Here is a 12951-nt window from a genome sequence, read left to right as displayed (position 1 = left end):
TGACAGACCTTATGTTCTAAAGCGCATGAGTTAGGTCAGTCGCCGCCCCTTGTTATTCAAACTGACTATGTTATATATCTCCTATTACTGAGTGTGTAATATATATATATATTTAGAATACTCATGTGACGTCATCCTTTGATGTTGGCGTACTATTATACTATTCAAAAAAAGTAGGGGATATTTGATTTTGGGGGCATACTACTAAAATATGCAAATGACTACGAAAAAAGTCACTATAGAACCTAACAGAAGAAACATTTCCAGTTACATGTGACGCCCAAACGCACCAATAGCTACCGCATGGAATGCAGGTGATGCTTGGGATCATCATGGGGGTCCAACCCAAGATTTGCACGACTCTGACTTTGAATGTTACAGTCATTGTGGCATTGAATTCCAGAGTGGAAACATCAGTTTAATTGTTTTAGTGACCAGAAAACAAATTTTGATATGCGTCGGCTTACCCAAAATGAAAGGTTACGTGCCCTTGGCATGCTACAGATCGGCACAACACAGGCGGCTGTGGCGCGGACGATGAATGTTTCTCAGTCCGTCATAAGCAGGCTATGGTCCAGATACCGTGATACACAATCTGTACAGGACAGACCACGCTCAGGTCGACCAAGGGCGACAACTCAAGCCCAGGATCGATTTATCCGTACCTTGGCCTTGAGAAATCGTGTCATCACAGCAAATCAGATCAGCGCTCGTCTTCAAACAGACACTGGTGTGAGAGTGAGTGGCCAGACGATTCGGAATCGACTGCATAGGGGTCACCTTCGCGCCCGACGTCCTCGCGTGATCCATTGTTTGAGAGATCATCACATTCAGGCAAGACGTCGTTGGTGTAGGGATCGTCAACACTGGGATAATCGACGCTGGAGCAATGTGATGTTTTCAGATGAGTCAAGGTTCACTGTTGATTTTTTGGACAGACGTAGGAGGGTGTGGCGTCGTCGAAACGAGCGCTTCCAAGACGTTAACGTCATCAGACATGATCGATTTGGGGGTGGTTCTGTTATGGTGTGGGGAGGCATCACTGTTGCTGGAAGAACGGCTTTACATGTTGTTGCAGGGCGTGTTACAGGCCAGCACTACCGGGACAACATCTTGGCAGTCCATGTTGTGCCGTTCGCACGACGTCATGGCCGCCGTTTCATCTTCCAGGATGACAACGCAAGATGCCACAGGGCCAGGATCGTTACATGTTACCTCCAACAACAGAACATCACCACATTACCTTGGCCAGCACTGAGTCCCGATCTCTCCCCCATCGAGCATGTCTGGGACATGCTTGGACAGAGGTTACGTCAACGTCAACAACGTCCTGCCAATGTCCAAGAACTTGCTGCTGCGTTGCAACAGGAATGGGACAATCTGGACCAAAATGACCTTAGACGTCTCATTAGGAGTATGTCACGTCGGATCAATGCTTGTTTGGCAAACAGAGGAGGATTTACCCGTTACTGACTTGGTTGTGATGCTGTGGTACCTTTGCTGTTTGACCCCGGGTATCATTTTACCCTTATAATGGTCAGTCTGTGCCTTACTTAGTCTAACGATCATTTGGAATAAATCGATGAATGTGAACTTCATTTCATTTTGTCATTTGTTTCTTCGTCAGTTTCATTAGGTGACTTTAATAACACTTAAAAATCAAATATCCCCTACTTTTTTTGAATAGTATATTTCAAATAATCGTACGGGCAATGTGCCAAGTGTAACTAGTTAAAATATTGAGCCCAAGTGACGTATTTCATTGCAAAGCACGTGCAAGAGTCTGTATTTTAAGTTGTTTAATGGTCTCGAGTTTAAGACAATGCGTAATATATTGTAAAAACACTCGGACCTCACGGTTCTCTTGTTTCAATATATTACTTAATGTCTCGCTCTCGACCATAAAACAATAGATATATACGTCGTTTTGTTTGTTTTAATAGAGTTATCTATGGACATTACTCACCGTGGGTGTTTTTAGGCAATAAAATTTATCTTGACCTATCTTAACATCTGGATGGGATTGTCGACAGGCGGATTGTTCTATAGTACACGGCGATAGGGGACCACAGTGGCTCACTTACCAGAAGGTCCCGGATTCGACCCAAGTATTGACTGAATAAGTTATTCTTGATTTCCCCCGTTGCTTTTAGTGCAGGGCAGAGGACCCTGGAGGAACGGTGCCTGGTACTTCGGATGGGACGAAAAACCAAGGTCCAATGTCAACTTTGGCGTTGGCATGACAGTTAAATTCGCAGAGGAGTGGGCTGCTGCCTGAGCAAGAGTTCCCTCATAGCAGATACATGGTGTATGCCTGTCTTCATTAGCTCGGTTGGTGGAGCAAAGTAGGACGTTAAACCCCATTTTTTTCATCTATGCATTTACTTCCAAATGCCTTAACAAAATCAGGGAGCCACAGTGGCTAAGTGGCTAAGACGCTGGCTCGCTAGCCTGGAGATCGTTTATTGATCCCTGCATTGACCGAGAACGTTCATCGGGATTTCCCAGCGTGGTTTCGCCTTGTCAGTGGTGTAGGACGGGGGGCCTGAAAAGGGCAGCTGTCTAGTCGTTCGTATGGGACAAAAAACAAACCGAGGTTCCGTGCATACCTTGGCGTACACGTAAAAGATCCCTTGGCAGTTGGAATTCGATATAAGAGCAGGCCATAGTGCCGCTGCTCGGGCAAAATTCCCTCATTGCACACTATACGGCGTATTTTTATTTCTAACCAAACTAACAAATTAAAAACTAAGAAAACACAACACAAGTATTTTATTCTTCATAAAAAAATACAAACATATAAACATGATCATTTCAACATTAAAAAATTCAAAAATAAGGAGACTAGCTAGCTATATAATCTATCTATAAATATAACAGTTTTAAGCTAGCTAAATAAACCACGAAGACTAGCTATAGACCATATCTATAAATATAACAAAATATCTAGCTAGATAAACCATGGTTAAAGGTACATTATGTAAGATTTACATAAAGAACTGGACGTTCTTGCTATAATATTAATTGTTCACAAATAAATAATGCAAAATAAATTACTATATTTTGAGTCTATTTATGGGTGTTTGGCGATTTGACAAGATCTAACGAAGATAAGTCTAGATTATCCAGTTTATCGTTAAATTTTGAAATTTACACTGAATCCGATTGGTCTAGAAAACTGATTAAAGGCTTGTCGTGTGAACAAATGTCTGAACCTGATTTAAGTCTTACATAGTGCAGCTTTAATATTAAATAATGTAAAAAAATAACCCTCATTTAAGTTTGAAACTACGAAATATTTCGAAGATTTCATCACCAGTAGTACCCGAATTTATGTTGGAACCTTCGCAATATTTCGAAGATTTCATCACCGGTAGTACCCTCATTTAAGTTTGAACCTCCGAAATATTTCGAAGATTTCAGCACCGGTAGTACCCTTATAGTATATATTTAAACAACATTTAAACAAGAAATCACTCTATAATTCTATAAAAGACATATTTACAAATTCGTTGGTGTCATTCGGTTTTGATGAATATAATATTAAATAATGTAAAAAAAATAACCTTTATTTAAGTTTGAACCTCCGAAATATTTCGAAGATTTCGTCACCGGTAGTACCTTTATAGTATATATTTATAATAAACATTTTATTAAAATAAACATTTAAAAAAACATATCACTCTATTATTCTATAAAAGACATATTTACAAATTCGTTGGTATCACTCGGCTTTGATGAATGTTTTTAAAATTCTATAAGTCTGAACCTCCGAAATATTTCAAAGATTTCGTCACCGGTAGTACCTTTATAGTATATTTATAATAAACAGTTTATTAAAAAAAACCCATTTAAACAACAAATTAATATATAATTATATAAAAGACATATTTACAAATTCGGTGGAATCACTCGGTTTTGATGAATGTTTAAAATCTATACAATATAGACATGGGGTCTACTTTATATGTAAAATATATGTTATTTAAATCAACCTGTCCATACTAACATTGGACGTGAAATTTGTAATAAACAACAATAAACGACCCTGGGACTTCTTCATGAAATCCTTAGCTAAACTATTTAAAGGGTGCTCCCTCTTCATTGGGTGAGGGTTATCATCCTAATACAAATTTCAGATCTTAGCCAATGAAAGGGCGGCATTCTTACATAGTTTAGTTTAATCTGACGTGGATATGCCCCCCCCCCCCCTGAAAGACATAAATATATCACAAAGCAATAATTGTTACTCGCGATAGCTTCTGCCTAATAACAGTTATATCCACATTTATCACGTGTTTTTCGTCTTTTACTTCTACGACATTGATACGAATATTTCCATATAAATACGTGTTTTTGTTTTTTTTTAACAGTTGGTCTCATTTGTATTCAATTTCTTTCTCGGATCTATCCGACCAGAATTCACAAATGTCGAATATCACTGGAATCGATTTGGTAAGTAAATTTTCGGATACGAAACAGAGTCGATTGGCATTCGAGCAGGAATCGAGACCTCCGGTCTATATATGGTACTCGCTATACATATGACGTCACAATCAGAATCTAGAATGATAATAACAACCCTTTGGACGATCAGAAATCGTGTTTGATAAAAGAGTCATTTTATGTACCAAACTACGTTTTCAAGTTATCTTTCTTTGACGCGCCATGTTTGCAGACCTTCTTGCCTCGAATGGCCACCTCGTGCAGGGCGTAAAATTCAACCAATGAATAACACAGTAGAACGACAGGGGACATAATCCATTGAAAAACGTTTCTGATGAATGAAATATGTTCTTTAACATTTAAAATACGTGTAGTAAATACGTCTAATATGAAAACAATCAAGAAACAGAATTGTTGCGTAGCGGCGAGAGCGTAGAGCCAATAGGATACATAATATGGTACGAAACTATCGCCAATAATAAAATATACTGATAATGACATAGATAAACTATATAACGAACCTGAACATAATAATATACCATAGTAAATTAAAAAACTTAAACCCCAAGATAAAGCCGGTAGTTTGGGCATTTTACGAGATTTAACAACAAAATAATGGAAAACCTCGGCAGCACCAATTGTCCATCGCCTAGCTTGTCTGGCCCATTCCATGATGTCTAATTCTACTGTCGAACCGGTCGTCGGACCACTGAGCACAGGGACCGGTAAAAAACAGATTCTAATTTTTCTTCCGGTCACGCCCATCCATCTAATTAAACATATGATATCGTCCATTTGATAGGCTGGATGAACGAAATTACCATCTATACACAGTCGTAAAGAGAATGAAAATATACTCATAGAATTTATATTAAATGGTATTAAAGCTCCTAGCATGAGGGTTGATCGAACTAAACCCGTTACTCGGGTGATAAATGAAGCTCCATCTAACCCCCAATTATAAAACAAAGGGGCCTGATAAATGGTATTATGCTTATCTTTAGCGGCGATAAATCTAGACGCTAAAGCCCCTGTGTAATTTGGTGAAAACTGACTGTCTGCATCGCACGTGGTTACTATGATACGGTCAGGGTCAAAGCTCAGGCCCATTTCCCTTTGCAGAATCTCCGCTGACTTTCGAAAACCATTATTGGCATTGGAACATTTTCCGGGAATTTCATTTTCCAAGCCAAATGGGTGAACAGTAAAAAGTAGTCGAGCGAAACCTGAATCTTGAAACCTCTTGGTCAATTTCTTGATCTTTTTGTCCAAATCTGGAGTCTTTTCTTCAAAGGAAACGGTCATGGTTATGTTATGGACGTCTTTCTGGTTGGCGATGGTGTTGACGCTTTGGGCTATAAGACTAACGGGTTCCTTGTAGCAGCTGATGATGAAGAGATGATGAATATCGGATGATTCAACGATATCTTTCTGGAAATCATGGTTTCTGTGTCTGTAAAATACAAAATTGTACGTCATAGATATTCTTACGTCATTCGGTAACCAAGGCGGAGGCTCAGCGTCATTCCTTAACATGGTTCTAGTTTGAAATATTTTAAATTTTGGAGAAATGTCGAAATCTGTCTACGAATTGATTTTTTCGAAAGTCTACAACACGAAACTCAATCATTAACCAATATTATTCGTTTAACACAATAAAAGAAGATAAACCATGAACTAACCTGTATAAACGAATAACATTTCTTGACGCCAGAAGACAGATGACTAACCACATCAAAACAAAAACACTCTGGACACTTGGTAGAAGATAGATGGCTACCGTCTTTGATACAAATGGTACCCAGATTGGTAAAGACACCATCACCCACACCAAAAGATTAAACAGCAGATTCCATCGTAAAATTTGTCGACCGGGTTTAATAGGCTTGTGGGTTAAAGGAACTTTATTAGATCCGTTTGAAGCTGGTGGGTACTTTTCTGTGTTCTCTTGCTGAGATTCGTATAAAGTGGATTTTGTCGTGAATATTGGCGCTTGGAAAGATTTTTCATCTCTGTCACCTTTAACCATGCCGAGACCATCAGAATCTTGAGAAAATATCTTGTTTATCTCTCCTTGTTTTAAATTGGTATGTATCGACAGATCATCAGTGATATGCTTCTTCAACTGGTTCTCGGCGTTGGCATCGCTTCCGATATGAAATGTCACTTGCTTTGATCTCCTGCTTCCACGGATGTCATCTTGGGCGGATTCTCCGGATTCTGAAGCGGTGTCGTCAATCCAGATACTGGATGGGGAAGCGGAAACATACCCTACGTCTAATTCTAAACCATCGTATGTATACTCATCCATTGTTTCTGGTGACAGCTTGGAGGAGTCTTTGTTAATGTCTTTGGGCACAGCGTCTTCTCCAATGGGTGAGGCCTCCGGAACATCGCTGTGACCAACCTCGACGGACTCTGATCGGTTAAATGGTGGTTTCATCTTGGCAATCTGTAAAAGAATAACCAACCCACAATAGAATATGACTAGCGTAACGGTATATATTTTAGTATGTGCACGCAACCAAACCCATGGTAGATGGAATCCAAAAACAAATGAAATGAAATGTAGTGTTACGCTCTACTGTTCTGCTCCGCCCGGGCTAATGCTGACAAACATACGTCATACAGCGTGCTCTAGGGGAGATTTTGCCCGGACAGCAGCCTACTCTTATATTGAATTCCAGCTGTCAACGGTTCTTTTCCGCTCACGACAATGTGTAAACACGGGAGCACGGATTTCTGTCCCATCCCAACGAATATGCCCTGGCCATTCTTCTTGCACCACTGACAAGGGTGAAAATCCCGATGAATTTTCTCGGCAGACACCAGGATCGAACACGGGAACTCCAGGTTAGTGGTCCAACGCCTTACTCACTGAAGAAAGCAATCTCAAGCGTTGTACCTCAGGACAACTGCTACTCCTTATTTTGCATGGGCAATCGATGAAATGAAATCATCGTTTGTCACAATATTGTGTTGGTTAAGATCATTCCAATTACAAAACAGAACATAAATTTGTTAAAATGAGATGTGATATAAGGTGTTCTAGGTGGCTGATTAAAGTCAATCGCATAGAATGCTAGAACTAGTTACCTTCATTCTGCTCTCTCAAATAAAATAAAGACTTGTGTTCGACTTATTACACAAAATATTAAATATGACCGTGTCCAACTCTAAAATACTGCGGCCATATATCATCTGTTTAAACACAGAATGTAGGCCATTTATGGAGTTCGCTGACCTGGAGGTCTCATGTTCGAGCCTCGTGGTGGCCGAGAAAACAAAGGTCCATCGGGCTTTCCGGCGTGGCTCCTCCTTTTCTGTGGTGCAAGACAGAAGGGTGTGGCAAAGGAAACGTGTAGTCCCTCAGATAGGACAAAAAACCGAGGTACCAGAATTCACAATAATTTTATTTAGGCCGTAGCGCCGCTGCACTGACAAAATGTTCCCCGCACCACACTGTGTGTGTGTGTGTGTGTGTGTGGGGGGGGGGTGCGTGGACCCGGAGAAAACCCACAGGATTGGACAGGTGACCCTATTCCTTGTCACGTACAAGCGAGAATCGAAACCAAGCCATTTGACTACTGAAATGAAATGAAATGGGATTTAACGTCCTACTGTTCTGCTCCGACTGGGCTAATGAAGACCAGCATGCGCCATACAATGTGCTATGAGAGAAATTTTACCCGGACAGTGGCACCATAAACCACCCTTATATCGAATTCAAACTGCCAAGGTATCTTTTATTTGCACGCCAATGTATACACGGGACCTCGATTTTTCGTCCCATCCGAACGACTAGACAGCTGTCCTTATCAGGCCCCACCTTACGCCACTGACAAGGGAAAATCACAATTATTATGCGTATTAAATATACATGTGTGTACTCTTAGTATAGTAAGTCCAGGAGGACAACACTACACCTACACACAAAAAATAAAACATATTAGATGGACCTGCGGACAAAACAAACCTGTGGACAAAACAAAACCTGCGGACAAGGCAAACTACACAGACGTTATAAGAAAAAAACAACAAAAGAAATGAAATGGAGTTTAACGTCCTACTGTTCTGCTCCTATACTGGGCTAATGAAGACGGGCATACGCCATACAGTGTGCTATGAGGGAAATTTTGCCCGGGCAGCGGCACTATCGCCTACTCTTATATCGAATTCAACTATCAGGGGATCTTTTACGTGCATTCCAATATATACACGGGACCTCGGTTTTTTGTCTCATCCGAAGGACTAGACAGCTGTCCTTGTCAGGCCCTCCGTTCTGCACCACTGACAAGGGGAAACCACGTCGGAGAATCTGGATGAACTTTCTCGGCCAATGCAGGGATCGAACACGCGAAAAAAAAAAAAAAAAAAAATAATAATAACAATAATGGATAAAATAAAATTTAAAAAATCTGTGTAAATTTAAATATTAACAATAATTGATTAAAAAAACTAACCTCTTATGAATTAAATCGCAGCTTTATTAAACCTGGATGAAATATAATTAAAAACCTGAATTCTCCCTCTGATTATCTCCAATCATCAACTGATTATTGAGAATGAGACCCGGCATCTTTATATATAGGAGAACTGGATCCGGGGCGGGACTAGAACCATTCTACAATAAACCGGTCCAAAAACGTGACGTATCTATTATCAGTGCTGTTTAGTCAGCGCAATTAAAGTCAAATCGAGGCTGTTCGAGAAATAAACGCTACATCATGATTTTAAACAAATAGTAACCCGGATTTAAAAATTAATGATTAACATTGTAAGAGTCAGAATATTAATGGCGTGTATTTATGACAGAAGGTTATTGTAAATGTCCATAGATCTCTGGATTTCCTAAAAGGGGATGGGAATGTAGATATCTTTTAAATGATTTAGATTGACATTAATTGACGGTGGGGTAAAGGCATAGAGAGGGCAACCCTAAAATTGACTGACTCTGTATACAACCGTTAACATGTCCATAATCTAGTTGTTTGTGTATTATTACATTGTCACTTTGTAAAGTGTCCCTGAACATGTTATATGAAAGTACGCACTATAAATATGCTGTAATAATAATAATAATAATAAAATTGAGAATTGGAGTTTAACGTCCACTCGACACAAGCCAAGCCATTTCGGGACTAACATATAGTTTAAGTTGAATGCACGTAGGGGTCTTTAGCTTTCTGAGGAAAGACGACCCAACTCCTTGCCACGTACAGACTGGGAATCAAAACCACGCCTCTAGAGAAAAATGCGACCCTACTCCTTCTAACGTACGCACTGGGAATTAAGATCACGCCTCTCGACCCAATGACAGATCATTTGAAGATTTTATAAATTGATAATTATATCATATCGATATAGCTGATAGTTGTTTTTGTTATATTGTTATATTGTTATATTGTTGTATTGATTGTTAACTTCTAAATGCACACATATTTGGTTTGTTCTCACTTTCCCAGCAGATTAACCGTACTAATTAAGCGGATTAGGGATTAGTTATAGATTAGTGTTTTAATTATTGCATGTTCAATTTAACCTATGACATGTGTGAACTATAAATCACTGTCTGATTTTTCGTTCATATGTCAGTTTAATTTTATTCCTTAATTACGAGGAACACTGTTTATGATAAGTTTATTAAATAGTTGAAAGTTACACAGAGATACAAATTTTACAATATGGAAATGGAGGCGTTTCACGTCCAAAGAAAAGAAAATACATAGCATTAAACAGAAGAATACATGATGAAAAACAAAGATTATTAACTGGTTTTACGACTTTATATGAATACGGAAATCCGATATCACATTTAGTCGGATTTTAAATATACATGTACAATACTCAATTTGTTAATAAAATATATATGTACATGCTAAATTTGTTAATAAAATAACTTTTATGTAAAGTGGTTGATATTGATACGAAAAAGACTATAGTTTTAACACCATTGTTACCCTAATTGGTACTGGTCCAATGATTTTACCTGGAAAACAATAGCTACTGGGAAAGCGAGAACACCCCACATACATGTACATGTAAATTATATTAGTTCAAAACAAATCAACCATATATATAATGGAAATGAAATGGGGTTTAACACACTGGGCTAATGAGAGAGAGAGATGGGGTTTAAAGTCCACTCGACACAAACCAGGTCATTTCGGGAATAACATATGTTTTTTTAAAAATTTTATTTCATTAATTCGCTTGCGCGTAGGGGTCTTTAGCAGTGGGAGGAAACCGGAGGACCCATAGAAAACACACGAGGTTGGACAGGCGACCCTACTCCTTGTCACGTACAACCGGGGAATCGAAACCCCGCCAGTTGACTCAATGACAGACCGTATGATACAGCGCGCGCTTGCTAACCATTCGGCCATCCACCCCCCCTCCCCCGGGCTAATGAAAACGGTTATAATTTTTCCCGGACAGCGGCGCCACGCCATACTCTTATATCGACTTCCAACTACCAAGGTTTCTTTTACGTGCACGTAAATGTGTACGCTTGACCTCGGTTTTTTGCCCATCTGTACGACCATACGTTGTCCCTTGCCAGACCCTCCGTCCTGGACAACTGACCAGGGGGGGGGGGGCACGCGGGAATTCCCGATGAAACTTCTCGGTAACATAAGGGTCGAACATGAAACCCCCAAGTCAGCGAGCTAACGCCTTAAGCACCGAGCCTCCGTGGCTTTATATAAAATGGAGAATGTCTATTTAGGTCTGCTCATGTTCCGATGCAACTGCAAGCATTAGCCCGCATAATAATGTTTCTTTCCTTAACATTTTAATTTTCATATACATATAACATTCACATTAATTCTGACGAGGGGGGAGGGGATGGTTAGGAGGTGCGCGCTGTATCAGGAGGTCTGTCCTTTAGTCAACTGGCGTGGTTTCGATTCCCCGGTTGTACGTGACAAGGGGTAGGGTCGCCTACCCAGCCAATTATTGAAATAAAATTGAACCATGTGTTAGTCCCGAAATGACCTAGTTGTGTCAAGTGGACGTTAAACCCCATTTCTCTCTCTCCTAAGTAATAAACATTCTAATTTTCATATATATGACAATGACATTATTTCTAACGAGATTCTTAATTAGCGAACATGATCCTTAAAGGGAGCATCACTCATTTTTTGTTGGAACCTTAAAATAGACGAAAATGGGTCACATATTAATGCAATATGAATGTATATTAAGTGATTTATATTCACTTTTGATATGTTATTGTACGGTCGTGAAATACGTGAACAGTCGAGCTTGAACGACAGTCTTTTGCGCCTCTTTTTTTACATTATTACTTTGTCATTTGTGAATCAGCCATTAGTATGTCTTTCTTTTTTCATTACAAATGGTGCCAGAACCAATAGAATACACAATTCGTATACTGCTTATACCATCTTCACTGTCTTAAAGGGACAATAACACTCTTGCTGGCTTGACAGCTCCAGTAAATAAATAATATCTCTATCTAAGTACTAGATGTTTAGGTGTCCTACCTGTTGTTTAAATTATCCATTACATCCTATTTTACTTGTCCAGAGGGTTCGAAAATATTTTTAAATCCCAAGTCACATTTGAAAAGGTTTACGTTAGGCTTTTCAAATCATTTAGTTGAATATTTCCAATGTTTTAAATTAGGTGTGTTAAGATGAAATTTATATCATCAATTAATTGGAATATTGTAAAATAGTACAATTTGTTGACCAGAATAAAGATTGAGACATATTATTCAGTTACAACAAGAGTGGTATTGAGCCTTTAAATATTGGATATTAGGATCCCACAGTATTACGGAAAGATAAAAACATCAATATTGATTAAAATGAACCAATGTTGAATTCTGATTCGTGCTTTTTAATTACAAATAGTATGGAAAATATTGTGCTAGGTGTTCAGCACCTTTAAAATGTGGGGGGTTGGATGGCTGAATGGTTAGCGTGCGCGCGCTGTATCATAAAGTCTGTCATTGAGTCGGTTGTACGTGACAAGGAGTAGGGTCGCCTGTCCAACCTCGTGGGTTTTTTCCGGGTCCTCCGGTTTCCTCCCACTGCTAAAGACCCCTACGCGCAAGCGAATTATTGAAATAAAATTAAACCATATGTTAGTGCCGAAATGACCTATTTTGTGTTGAGTGGACGTTAAACCCCATTTCTCTATCTCTCTCCCCTTTAAAATGTTGAAATCTGCTTTTGTCTTCTCATCGTTTATCGTGAAAAAAAGTACTCGATCTTTCCGTGTTTTTTAAATATTTTTGGATATACATGTAGGTCAATTATTGTGTTTTGATATGGGACCGGATTTGTACTTTTAGCTTGTTTCTAACTGGTTGCAGGAATTCGCCGTGTACAAACAACCAGGATCCGCCTATTCGCTATTCGATGAAATTACTATTAATGGAGAAAAGATGTTGGTGAAGGAACACGGTAGTTATACGTAACCGGAATCTAGATTAAAGAGTAATTAGGTATATAATAAATTAGATATCACCTTATTGTT

General features: G+C 39.1%; 1 protein-coding gene across 1 annotated transcript; it reads right to left on the bottom strand.

Moving 5' to 3' along the window:
- Nucleotides 1-2776: 2776 nt before the first annotated feature.
- Nucleotides 2777-8989, bottom strand: LOC126822626 (uncharacterized). The gene is made up of 3 exons (XM_050551611.1): nucleotides 8910-8989; nucleotides 6129-6898; nucleotides 2777-5899 (listed from the first exon to the last, which is right to left on the bottom strand). The coding sequence occupies exons 2-3, from the start codon at nucleotides 6887-6889 to the stop codon at nucleotides 4636-4638; spliced, it is 2025 nt and encodes a 674-aa protein (XP_050407568.1). The 5' UTR covers nucleotides 6890-6898; nucleotides 8910-8989; the 3' UTR covers nucleotides 2777-4635.
- Between the last annotated feature and the right edge of the window lie 3962 nt (nucleotides 8990-12951).

This window comes from Patella vulgata, chromosome 5, assembly GCF_932274485.2.
Source record: "Patella vulgata chromosome 5, xgPatVulg1.2, whole genome shotgun sequence".
Classification (NCBI taxonomy): Eukaryota; Metazoa; Mollusca; class Gastropoda; family Patellidae; genus Patella; species Patella vulgata.
This window is presented reverse-complemented; position numbering and strand designations above follow the sequence as displayed.

Bases quoted from the DNA above. Each gene is read 5' to 3' on its own strand.
- LOC126822626 (XM_050551611.1), bottom strand. From the start codon at position 6,889: ATGAAACCACCATTTAACCGATCAGAGTCCGTCGAGGTTGGTCACAGC. The intron at 5,900-6,128 runs GTTAGTTCATGG...TGTATTTTACAG, and splicing joins AATGTTATTCGTTTATACAG to ACACAGAAACCATGATTTCC.